Source organism: Cladophialophora bantiana, assembly GCF_000835475.1.
Source record: "Cladophialophora bantiana CBS 173.52 unplaced genomic scaffold supercont1.4, whole genome shotgun sequence".
NCBI classification, from domain to species: Eukaryota; Fungi; Ascomycota; class Eurotiomycetes; order Chaetothyriales; family Herpotrichiellaceae; genus Cladophialophora; species Cladophialophora bantiana.
The window spans coordinates 355,191-367,233 of record NW_015971578.1 but is presented as its reverse complement, the minus strand read 5'-3'; the positions used below and the strand labels follow the sequence as shown (position 1 = coordinate 367,233).

The following is a 12,043-nucleotide window of genomic DNA, read 5'->3' as shown; positions in this document are numbered from 1 at the left end:
CAAGCTTGAGAAAGACCTGGTGTATAAGAGGACTGTTGCGGAGGGGTTTATGGAGTACCTTGGTCTGGAAGGCCCCGCGCCATTGCAAGCGCAGTTCCCCATGTACTCGGACTATTTGTGGAAAGAACTATATGACCCGGCGCTGGAGAAGCCGAACGCATTGTACGGTTCCCAACGCGACATCCTCGGCGAGGACTCTATGAAACTCCTCGCACCTAGAAGTATAATAGGAGGAGTCTATCATCGCCTTGGGAGACTTCGAGACTCAGAGTGAGGTACTGGACCGGCTGCTCACCGAAACAGGCGACATGAGCAAAGACTTTTTCGTCAGCGGACTATTCCTGGGATTGATCCGCGAAGTTTCCAGAAACGTGCAAGAAGCCAGCCGTCTCTTCTTTGACGTTCACTCGTTCGGATTCCGGTCGTATTTCTCTTGATACAAATTGTAGCGAACCATAAGAGGTATGGAGTCTGCAGGGCGTTTATGGAAGTACGGAGAAGATTAACGGGTTTATCAAGGATGAAACCTAGTAAAGTCACTGAACCTTGTCGAGAAAGTCGAGGACCTGATGGGTGAGTGGGCCTGGTGGCCCACCTGCTTTCGCCAGCCCCTCCATTCCATTCGGAGCTCGGCTCCACACAGAGCCCAAACTTTCCCCGCGCTATATAATTTTCTTTATCATAATTTCTTTCAACAAGTGGCCGGGAGACAGCTTGGGTTCTTTCAGATCCATTAATCTCATCGGCCTTCATAGCTCAGCGGTAGAGCGCGACACTAGTAAAGCCAGCCAACTCTCAAAATGAGAAAAAGCTATCATACTACTGGAATGTCGAGGTCTTGAGTTCGACTCTCAATGGAGGCATCTCTTTTTGCTGTTTCGATACTTTTTTTTTGTTTGGATTAAATTGGATTGGTTCGGATTGATTCAACATCTTCTACTTTTCCCTTGCAAGATACTCTGCGCACATTCCTATTTCTTGGCAGGTGGAGCTGCTGGTTGGAAAGAAGTTCGTTGAACACTGCCAAGACGCCAAGAACAGTGAGAATGATCTTTTTGTGTGCTGTGGTATTTGTACAGGCATATCGGTGGTTCAAGGTATATCAACTGGTGCGAGATACTATGGTACCATTTTTGAACGATTCTGGTGTCTGGGCTGGTACATGACTAGGTCTTGGGAGCATTTATTGCAGCAGAACCAAATCCTCGCATACGACCAATAATTCCACATATCAGTGTGTGCTTGCTCTCTGAGAAATGCGCAATTGCCGAGAACATTGCCGCAGCCTCGTTGTAGTACTACCCGGTTCCCTCAAACCCCTTTATCGAGTTGAACCAACTTAAATTGACTGATTGTAAAAGGACAATCTATCAGAGTCTGTCGTGAGCAGAAAAGGGTGTCCGCAGTGCCAAGCCTTATAACGCCTATGTGAAATGAGACGTGAAAGTGTATCAGAACTAATAGCTAAATCTATGTGGCCTGGGAGGCCGCATTTTAAAAGCCATTATTACTAGTGTCTTGGCATATTTCACTTGTGCTATGACATCCACACTAACTCTAATTAGGTCAAGTAACATCTACACGAGCACACACGTCCTCCGACCCATTTTCAGTCTATTTCGACTCTCTAGGTCCAATAGGTATGTATCTGAATAACGTATATTTGTTTTGGAGTGCAGAATAGTGGAATGGCAACAACGACAGCGGGCGTCAATCTTAGAGGGATCAACTGATTGACTGGAGAGCGAAACAAAGATTCCCGTTTCACAAGAATTCCATCAAGTACGAGGTACAATAGAGCGGTTCGGTGGTCACGTACCTAGGCATTTTGGGGCCCGTAGCTTTATCGCCATCCATCTCTCGCTCCGAGGACGCCTTGCTTGGGCTTGCTAGCCCGTCCCCCCATTCTTTTGCCTGCCCGGCTCGACGGTCTCATTGCCCAAGCACCGACCAAGAATTTGAGAATGCGGGAATGCCGTGTTCTGTCTTGCTGCAACATGAAACAGTCTATACAAATCTTGATCACAGAGGCGATTCGCGCCAAGGTAGAAGCCTGGTATAATATAACACTTTGAAAAGCTATCACTGGTGTGGCCCCAGGGGTTGATTGTTGCGGCGGCTTCACATGGCGCTTTACAGCTGCAACCATCATCTCCGCGGCGGGTCTCGTGGTTGAAGCCTTACCACAGAGAACTATCGGTCGGTTGCCTCGCTGCGCCTGGCTCTACTCCGCTCGTCCGGTAGGGCTTTGAATAAGTAACCACACGCCAGGAGCCGCAGCCAGAGAGTTCAAAGCCTCCTGTAGCGTGACGCCAGGCGCCCACGTATTCCCTTTCTGCTATCTGGAGAGTTTCATCCCTGAATTTAGGTTGTTGGGGTCCTGACTGATTAGGAGGTTGAAATACGTGTAGACCGCACTCTCTGGCACAGTAAGTGTTCAATCAACCTAGTTCGAAAGAATCATGGCTTCAGATGTGACAAGAATGCTCCCAGGAGGCGTAAATGAGATCAGATATGTGCAAGTCGCTACAAAACACGATAAAGCCATCGATACAATAAAGAGTGCTATAGTGTTAGGAGAACCGTGCCTCAGCAGATCCTGTTTTGGGATCGATTGTTGAGAGGGACCTTCGGGGAATGGTGGCAGAAATCATTGCGCTCCATCAGTCTACTGGCGTCATGTTCCCTCGTCCTACTCGTACACCCAAATCAGGACCAAGCTCTCCCCAAAGTCCCTTTCGAAATCCTAGTTAACACGTTGCTTTCAATACTTTCCAACGTTATGAAAGCAGCCATAACCTTTGTCATTACCTCAGGCTCTGACAATCGAAATAGTCCTCAGGTGTAAACAAAAGCCCCAAGTGGGAAGGTCCTGGTGGTAATGTAGTCTCAGGTGAGGCAGTAGATCAGAAAAGTGCATCGGTAGTGTAGCGAGGCCGCACAAGGTTGAGTTGGTAGAGGTGGTGATAACGAGGTCATGGGTTGTAGATACTGCTAATCTCCTATCGAAAGTCGTGGAGTTTCACAGTCCAACACATGGTGGTGTATGTCCACTTATTTGCTGCCAGTTGGCAGGTACCTACGAGGTAGTTTAGACAGCTGTTCGGTGGGTAATTCGCCGACTCGACCACTCGACGCAATATTTGAAAACTCGCGCCTTCTCTGCCACTTCCCCTTTTGTTCAATGCTCAAGGAAAAGACATTCCTTCTGAGTAATCCAAGTGGACAGCCACTATCCCACAGGGGCTGGGTGGGATCAATGATGAAATCCTTCTTCAGGTACTCCGTATCCACCCAATTATTCAGCGCAGTTGGTTCACAAATAGCAAATTGGCGGCCACTACTGCTATCCCTATCCAGAACCTCGGCCTGTGATTGCATGCCTTATTTGCCTGCACGGTTGTTGAAGTAGTAGGTGTCTCGGTAGGAGTCGTGCCGTCAGGTGTTGATATCACGACGACACTGACAATTTCAATGGTGTTGACGAGAGTTACGGATCCCGATGGGCCATCCGTTACGATTGTGGCGAGCGATGTCATTGTGCTCTCTTGAACCGATGGAGTTTGGGAGGGTAGATCAGAGGTTCCCTTGACAGTCGTAGCCTTGGATACCCCTGATGCCGTCTCCGAAGCGGGGGAGGGCTCTGGTTGGGTGTTCGTGGCATAAGAGGCCTCTGAAGAGGCCTGTTGAGCACCGTTCGAAGATGGTTTAGTCTGACCTGTGGTAGCGGGTGAAGATCCACCCTCATATGATGTCGATGTCTGCGTGATAAATCTCGCTGTCAATTCAGCAACAGCAGGCGCTATAAAAGGCGCAGTATTGCACGTCTGCAGGGCGGCCTCGGTCGAGAAAAAGGATTTGAATGGTTGAAACATTCCACCGTCCAGATACATGGTTGAAAATAAGAGGCCTCCGGGATCGGGCCCATAACTGTTGGTCGGTGTCGTAAACGTTGACGGTTGTGTCCCGGGGAAGTCCACTACAATCACTGTATCGGCATCGACTGAGCAGGTAGTAGTTCCACCAGCATCCACTGTGGCCAGCGTTCCGTTCCACGTGTACCTATCGGGATAAATATTGTACACCGTAGGGAAAGCGCTGCCGCGAGATTAGCCTCTCATGGTTCTTTAATACGTGATACTCAAACAAGGACATACATATCGGTGGTGTGCATTTTACCAGTGCTCCAATATGTCACTTCCACAGTCTGTGTACCCTTGGCGTTGGTGTTTGTGGGAATGGTATAGCCGGCCGGTAGTTTATTGAAGACAGTGGAAGTTTTGGTAGTGTCCAGGTCGGTATTGATGACTTGGACAACAGTAGCGGCAACTATTGTGGTGTCGAAGGCTCGTGGGGTCCATATAAGCTGGTACATATTGCCAACTGTCGCTGTACAATCTGCTTGGCACGATTGGCCGGTTACTGTTCCGACATTAGCTAGAGCCTAGACCGGATCCGCTTGCGTCCAATGTCACTGACCATAATGAGACGATAGCCCACACAGCAACAATACTGCATGAGCAAGAGAACATCTCGAGCTCCTCATCTTTTGTTGACACAGTGGCGTAGGAAACGGGAGTCAAGGGAGCAGAAGTGGATAGACCAAAGACTACCTGCAAGTCTCTGAAAGATGCCAGATACGCGGATTCCATTCGAATATAAGGCTGAGATCCCTCCGGTCATCTCTGCGCAGCATCTCCAGTCTTTTCCACGTCTTAACTTGCCCTGTTGCCGGAATCTCATGACCTCCAGAAGGGGCTGTGCAAGATTCCAGAAGGGGAGCATGGATTTTCGTAAATACCGAAAATATCGCAAACACGAGCTCCAGGAGGTAGCGAGGGTAGATAGTTGCTGTGGCTTCTTTCGCCATCATATTGGACTCACCCCCACTAGGCCATTTTCGGAACCCTTGAGCGGGTCGCGGGTTAAACCGAGCGCCGAGAGCCTTGGCAAATGTCAACAGCAATCTCCACTGAACGGTGCTTTGCGGTGCTCTATTGACTGAAAGGGGAGAATGCGGGCGATGTAATTGGGCTGCAGAAAACTAGCTGTCCCAATACTTAGATGCGCCAACTGGAATCATCTCCTCCAGGAGAGGTGCATTGCTGCCTTTCAATGCGCAAATTGCACGCCAGGAATTGGTAAGGCTCACTGCACGTAGAGCCTAACACTCCATCCCTCAGCCTCATCCCCCTGCATCATCAATGTTTGCCTTCATAATGGACGGCTATCTGGACATTTCCATAATGTGCTATGGCTGCTATAGCAGACTTCACGATATCCACACTAGAGTGCGATTTTGTCTCATGACTGACTGCCAGTCCGTCTCGGGCGAACAATTAGTATCCTCTGCTTTCAATCACTCCCAGTATTGGTCATCGCAGTTCGACTTGGATGTCGCATCTACGCAGTGATCATCAAGCCACCTTGGTGGCGAGAGGAGCGAATCTCCTTGGGCGTGACCGTACAGAAAGCCACACGAGAACAGAGGAGCACACGGCTGAAGCGTCATCTTCAGAGACAGCTGTCGGTACATTCAATCATGACGGGCCGCATCGAACAGGTTCAACCACAGGGAACTCGGCACCTTTGTCAGCGCGCTCCGTGAACCCAACATTGCTTGTCCTCTATCGGACAAAGTGGGATATTGTCCTCATCGTAATCACAACGGCAATATTTGCGCTCACAGCATGGTTTGCACAAGCAACCTTCTCAGTGTCGACAATGACGAGCCTTAGGTATGGCATTCTTGTTGTTGTTACTGTAAAATTTTTCATTCCCTTTTTCGAGGACTGACAGAATATTCCGGAGCAGATCAAATACCATGAACTTCCTGCACATTGACATATCAAACACCCTAACGATCCTCAGGTTCCTGGAAGGAGTGCTCTCCGTCTGCACTTCCGCCGTGATGTTGAGAGCATGCGAATTACTACAATGGTCTCTGTCTAGCAGGAGGGACGGTGTTGATGCACTGTGCTTGCTCGGACTTTCGCCAACGACGGGGATTCTTGGAACAATCGGTCTTGCCTTCAGCAAACACGGTTCCTGGAAGGATCGATTGGCTGCAAGTACGAGAATCGGGCTGTCGAGTGCGGTTTGGATCTCCGGGGTCGTATTGTTCGCACGGACGCAACTAAAGGTGGTATATGACTCCGTAAGCACTTATAACGTCACGGCCGGTGTTGGCCAGTTCAATGGATCATACATACCCGAATATCTGCAGCAATACCAGCAAACCAACACTGGCTACGAATTCGTCGTGTTGCCATATTCAATCGTGGCCACAGCGTCAAACCTGGTTGTCAACCCGATGCATGCAACAACCATAGATCCAGTGACGTGTGAAGATGGCATGGTCTGCAATGCATACCTGATATCGGGCGGTTTGATCATGACAACGCCCTGGCCACCAACAAATTATCCGTTGTATCCAGTTGTGACAATTCCAGGCGTTCCCTCACTACAGATCGACTTTGTCCGAGGGATACGCAATGACACATTTATCGATTCTAAGGATTGCCAGGTGTTTGGTCAACCAGGGTTTCTGATCGGCATCAAATTCTGCCTCGCACGGAGCCAGTCGGCGGTGGGCTCATTATTCGCGGGTAGGCCGAGACAATGTTCTCACCGTGTATATGCTGATCTTCTCAGGCATTTTTGTTTGCACTCAAGGAATAGTCGAGAATGAATGCTGGACAGAACCGAAACCGCCGGAGGTCACCACAACCTTCTCGATCCACCGTCGTCTTGCCTCGGTAACAACCGCGAGATCCAACTTCTCGATTCTCTCCATCGACAAGGTCACCGATCCTGTGCAAGACACAGATCTTGATGTTGAAGGGCTCAAAAATGCTTTTGCATGGCTCTTTAATTTCAGCGCGGCAGGAATCCCTGCCCCCGCTTCCATTGCGCAGTACTTCTGGACAGTTCAGGACCAGTTGGAAAGTGAATATTGGTCTATTGAGCCGTATCAGACCTTCCACAGTATTCTAGCCTTCCCGTTTTGGCTGTTTAATTTCAATAACTTTGGAAACGTTCAGCTGGAAGCGAGAAACATTGTGGCCGGACTGCCACCTGAGTTTTACACGGAAGCCTCGATTGGGGCTCCTTATGCAAAAATAGCCGTCGATCGGTATGGCCCCTCTGCTTCATTGTAATATAGCTAACTTGGAGCAGTCCAATGTTCATAGTGTTTTGCGCTCTGCAGGCACTGGTCCTAGGCATTGTGTGGGCTGTTCTGATCTGGCTGTGGACAACAGGCGCGTATCTCCCAGAGCTCTCCTCATATCCATTAATCGATTTCGCAACCAAAACTCAACTTGTAGACACGTCTCAAGGCACAGCTGAACCTTGGGCCATCCGGAGAGCAAACCAAATCTTGGATAAGGCTACAACCGATCAGTCGATTAGAAAAGCTTTCATGCACGAAAGAGTGACGATTATCAGGAGCGAGGCTAATACGGACCTTCAAGCAAAGGTGGAAAGAAAGACAGCAGCAGCATCTTCCGCTGTGTCAGTGCCACTAGATGAAACTGTTGTCGTTGGCGTGGGCGTCCAACGGTCAAGAACGGTATGAACCTGAAGCAGCACTCTCAACAGTGACATACCTGAGGGATAACCAAGGCGTCTCTAAGACAGAATTGTTATTCCTTCCACTTGAACAGCGTAAAGTAACGAGACGTACCAAGACGTCGTAGCTGCCTACAAGTGACTGCTTCCGGTACTTCCAAGTTTATTTGTTAGTATGCAAGCACCTCGTACTCCATAATTCATGGAGTATCACACTGAAACTCTCGAATGGTGAGCCACATACGAAGTGTCGCATAACACTTTTCGCTAGACCATTACCAAGACTAGCCTAGAGACACCTGTTCGCTCGACTACTCTACTCCTCGACTCCTCGACTCTCTTCTCTTCTCTTGATTCAGATAGACGCATAGTACTCGATAGAACCACAGCCCGCCACAGGACATGCCACATTCCCTCACCTGCAAGATCAGAATCTTATGAAATGAAGACACGACGTTGATTGCCCGTCCTTCTGTCCCTAACTCGATATTCCTATTTCCTGCGACACCCCCTCCACCTCCACATTCGTGCTGTTACTCAGCTTCTCGAACTTCTGACAGTTCTGCTCATTCTGCTTTAACTTGTTCGTGACAGCTGCATAGGCGTCCGAGCCCAGAATCACGCGCAATGGTGGGTTTTCCAAAATCGCCAGCTCGTACATTGCTTTCGCGCCTTTGATGGGGTCCCCGGCTTGTGTCATGTGGCGTTTTCCCATGCGATCGGCGGCGTCGAGATCTAGAGGGTGAAAAGTGGATTCGGTCAGCGACAAGCTTTGTTCCAGGCAAGGACGTATCGCATGCAAGAGTGAATCATTCAGATCCATTGTGGTGGAAGCTCTCCTGTCCCCCCCTCAAATAAATGACAGGCAGGGGAACGAGGGCAGATATAAGACTGTTTCCATGGTCACATCTACAGCACAGAATTGACTGATGAATGCGGAGAGCATAGCGGATACAGTGAAAATAGAAATGTCAAAGGGAGGAGAGAGAAGCTATGCTTTAAGAAGTGGGTCGACGTACGGTCATATGAAGGGTGACGGTTGGCAAATACCATGCTGCGGCCTGCCCAATCGGTTCTGGAGAGCTGTTATTGACTTTACTATTGTATAAGTTGCTGCGATAGAAAAGGTGCTGAAAACACGTACCTGAACCCACCCGGCTCGATCACCGTGAATTTTACTCCCCACTCAGGCTTCACCTCTTGACTGACAGCCTCAGTGAATCCTTCAACAGCCCATTTACTAGCGCAGTAGACACTGAACAAAGGAACCCCTATCTGGCCTGCGATGCTGGTAACTTGTTGGATTAGACCACCGGGTGGACTCTGGCCGGTACGCATCGTCTCCATAGCGGCGCGAGTAACATCGAGCACCCCGAAGAAGTTGATGTCCATTTGCTGTCTGATTTGAGCGTCGTTGTACTCTTCAAAGCACCCTGCAAGTCCATAGCCGGCGTTGTTGACGACAACATCGATGCGGCCAAATTTCTCGAGTCCTTGTTCAAACGCCTTCTGAATGCTCTCTTTGTCCGTCACGTCCAGTCGGACCACGAGAGAATTGTCTTCGTTCGCGCCCTCGAATCGGAGCTGCGACCGGTTTCGTGCGGTGGCCACGACATAGTCTCCGCGATCGAGGACCTCTTGGGCATAATAATGCCCGAAGCCGGAGGAAGTGCCGGTAATGAAAAAGATGCGTGGCATGGTGCGGGAATGCTTCTGCGACTGTGTAGCGGTGGACGTTTGGCTGCTGCGTGGCTACAGGTACCGACACACGCGATGGTGAATGTACTAGTAGGGTGATCTCTGAAGAGCAGACTTGCTAGTCTTTGATACCCGGAGCACAGATACATGGAGTCCATGGTCAGTTGCGGACGGCGGTGTGACGTGCTTTTGTTCCATGATGTATTCGTTTACCCATGTTGGACATTTTATCTCCGACACCATCGTCCATCGCGAGCCCGGAATTGCGTCTGTCTGCGCTCTGACTGTCGTAGACCTTGTCATTCCGACTCCTGTTCTAGATTATCTCCGACAATACTCCCCAGAAGTGGTAGACCTGAAGTCTCACGTGATCGGCTCCGATAACAGACTTGGCTGACTAACCTCAGCCGAGGCTGAAGCCCCTTGCGGCCTCGACCCTCTTCCTCGATTTCTTTTCTGTGATCATGATGCACAGCCAGTTCCGGATCCTTGGAATGGACATGGACACAGTGCTGCAGTTGTCTAATAACGGGATGGCGCGTCGCAGACAATTCACCAGCTGTGACCCTTGCAGAAAATCTCGGATTGGGTGTGATGCTGCCATCTGCGAGAGCTCATGTACCAACTGCATACGCCGAGCAAAATTTTGCAGCTTCGACGTAAGTATTTTCACCTGGCGTATATCGTGGAATATGTGTGTGACAGATGTAGTGGATCGACCAAGGGACCAGTAGTAGTCGGTCTGAACGTCGGCGTCTGAGGAGACCCGCGAAAGAAGCCTCAACAGGTGACAGAAGGCGAAATCTCGCACATTCGACATCCACCTCCACAAGCATCTTGCATTCCCGCGAACATGTTGCCGCTCGGAGACAGCAAGCGATGACGCTGCATCATATGCTGTGGGACATCTTCACCACTCTATTCGAGCCTCAACTAGGCCTGTGGATTGGAACCTTCTGTAATCCCTTCAAGGGGATTGACACTGTAGGGATCTTTCCTGAGCCGAAAATGTGCGCTGATGGACGCAGGCCCCCAACACATTGGTCTCAAGACTGATGGTGACACTGGACAACTTCCCCGCGACACCCCTTGACAAACAAACAAAACAGAGACTTGGATTTCCCGACATATCATTGGATGCCGAAGACGATTCGGAACAAGACGCCCTCATCAATCAAGCTCTCATAAGTGCTGTGCACGCATTCTCGGCTCGATGGCTTCCAACCGGATATTTCGGTAAGGGCGCTGAAACCAATCCGCAAGAGTCGAATGCGATGAAGGAGTATTTTGTGGAGAGTATTTGGTCACGAGCGCATCAGGATGTGGCTCGCGTACTTACCAGGCCCAGCTATCGGTCGATTCTTGCTCTGTATCTCTTCGGCACTACGCCGTTCTCGTCCAAAAACAAGGACAAGCGGATATCTGATTATTGTTTCGAGAGTGCACTCCGCCACTATGTCCATCTGAGAGCAAAAGTCTCCATTGCCACGAGATTCCCTTTGACAGCGCGCCAACAGCCATATGACCCAACGGACAATGCACCCGCTGAGACCAAGGCCCAAGAAGAATATATCCACTTGCAGGACACGGCCTATTGGTTTGGAATCGTAATCGATGGTTCTCGGGCGCTGACAAGATGCCGACCTTCGGTCTTACTCCCTGGATTTTGCGGCGAGCCGCAAGTGTGGGAACCCGTGAGAAAGCAATCTGAGGCCTTTGACACAATTTATCGACCCATGCAGTCATCGAAGGCGATTTTGACCGATGAGGCCGTCTTTGCCATGATCCAGTACGGATCCTCATGCAAGACTCTTTTCTGGAAGGTGGTCTCCCGAGTCCAGGATTGTCTTGTCTATCGCTCTATCGAGCTTCAGCTGGAAACCCTGACGGAGAGTGTAGTGCAAGAGATGAGCCGCTTCGAACGTGTTTTTGGGCCCTTTCTCGATAAATGCGCAAGGGACCACGTTTTCCTGTCGGAAAAGTCGCGCATCAGCTACCGTAAGCGTTAATTCTGCTTCTACACTTTAGCTATTGACGTTTCCTCAACAGTGATCCTGAGCCTGCATTTTCACCTGGGTGTGCTTATTCTGGTTGACACCTTGGAGGCACAGTCAGGTGTGCAGGTTCCCAGTCAGCACATTGACATTGGCGAGTGTAGGCTCTCATCTACACGCACGGTTGTGAGCATCATCAATATGATGTTGCTGCCACCCGAATCCTACAACAGCGATGACGGCGCCAATCTCATTTTCAAAGACCCATATCCGGAGCACACAAGAAACGCGCTGACGAGAGCAGCATACTCCGTCCTAACTTTGTTCAGAACCATGTCGGTGTCCAGGCACGCCGCGGAGATCATGGCCTCCTCCTTGTTCACCGGCCTCGAGGTCCTGACCCAAGTTTCATACACCGCAGCCGAATCCCTCGACGGTCTGCACCGAGCCTATTCCGAAACCGACTTGGTCGTCAGACACCGACGGGCGGACACCTCAGCCCATCTGACAGCGCCACTTTCTTCTCCGTGTGGCAACCCGGTTTCTCACGAGATGTTCGAAGAGGAAACCGTCAGGCAGCTCGACCTTGCAGGGGACGATCCGTCCTTGGTCAAAAAGACCATCGAGCGCCATGAGAATCACCACCGTCCTGCTTCCGACGACTTTGCCTGGTTTGATCTGTCCGAGATCGATTTTACTTCCACTATGCAAGATTGGGCATTTGAGGTATGTGAAGGGTTCCCATAGACAATTTATTTTGGGCCATTTACACAGAACAC

The 12,043-nt window shown here is 50.1% G+C and overlaps 4 protein-coding genes and 1 non-coding gene across 5 annotated transcripts; 3 read left to right on the top strand and 2 right to left on the bottom strand.

Moving 5' to 3' along the window:
- Window positions 1-745: 745 nt before the first annotated feature.
- On the top strand, window positions 746-863 carry Z519_02933. Its single transcript has one exon. It is a non-coding gene; the product is annotated as a tRNA-Thr (tRNA).
- A 2,439-nt stretch (window positions 864-3,302) lies between these two features.
- On the bottom strand, window positions 3,303-4,375 carry Z519_02932 (uncharacterized protein; the record flags this gene model as incomplete). Its single annotated transcript, XM_016760687.1, has 2 exons — window positions 3,303-4,098; window positions 4,158-4,375. The coding sequence occupies 2 exons, from the start codon at window positions 4,373-4,375 to the stop codon at window positions 3,303-3,305; spliced, it is 1,014 nt and encodes a 337-aa protein (XP_016622537.1).
- A 1,449-nt stretch (window positions 4,376-5,824) lies between these two features.
- Z519_02931 (uncharacterized protein) lies at window positions 5,825-7,579 on the top strand (the record flags this gene model as incomplete). Its single annotated transcript, XM_016760686.1, has 3 exons — window positions 5,825-6,608; window positions 6,655-7,135; window positions 7,180-7,579. 3 exons carry the CDS (start codon window positions 5,825-5,827, stop codon window positions 7,577-7,579), a joined length of 1,665 nt encoding a protein of 554 aa, XP_016622536.1.
- Window positions 7,580-8,050: 471 nt separating this feature from the next.
- Window positions 8,051-9,270, bottom strand: Z519_02930 (uncharacterized protein; the record flags this gene model as incomplete). The annotated part of the gene is made up of 3 exons (XM_016760685.1): window positions 8,051-8,307; window positions 8,592-8,647; window positions 8,717-9,270. 3 exons carry the CDS (start codon window positions 9,268-9,270, stop codon window positions 8,051-8,053), a joined length of 867 nt encoding a protein of 288 aa, XP_016622535.1.
- A 1,055-nt stretch (window positions 9,271-10,325) lies between these two features.
- Z519_02929 (uncharacterized protein) lies at window positions 10,326-12,011 on the top strand (the record flags this gene model as incomplete). The annotated part of the gene is made up of 2 exons (XM_016760684.1): window positions 10,326-11,268; window positions 11,320-12,011. 2 exons carry the CDS (start codon window positions 10,326-10,328, stop codon window positions 12,009-12,011), a joined length of 1,635 nt encoding a protein of 544 aa, XP_016622534.1.
- Window positions 12,012-12,043: the final 32 nt, after the last annotated feature.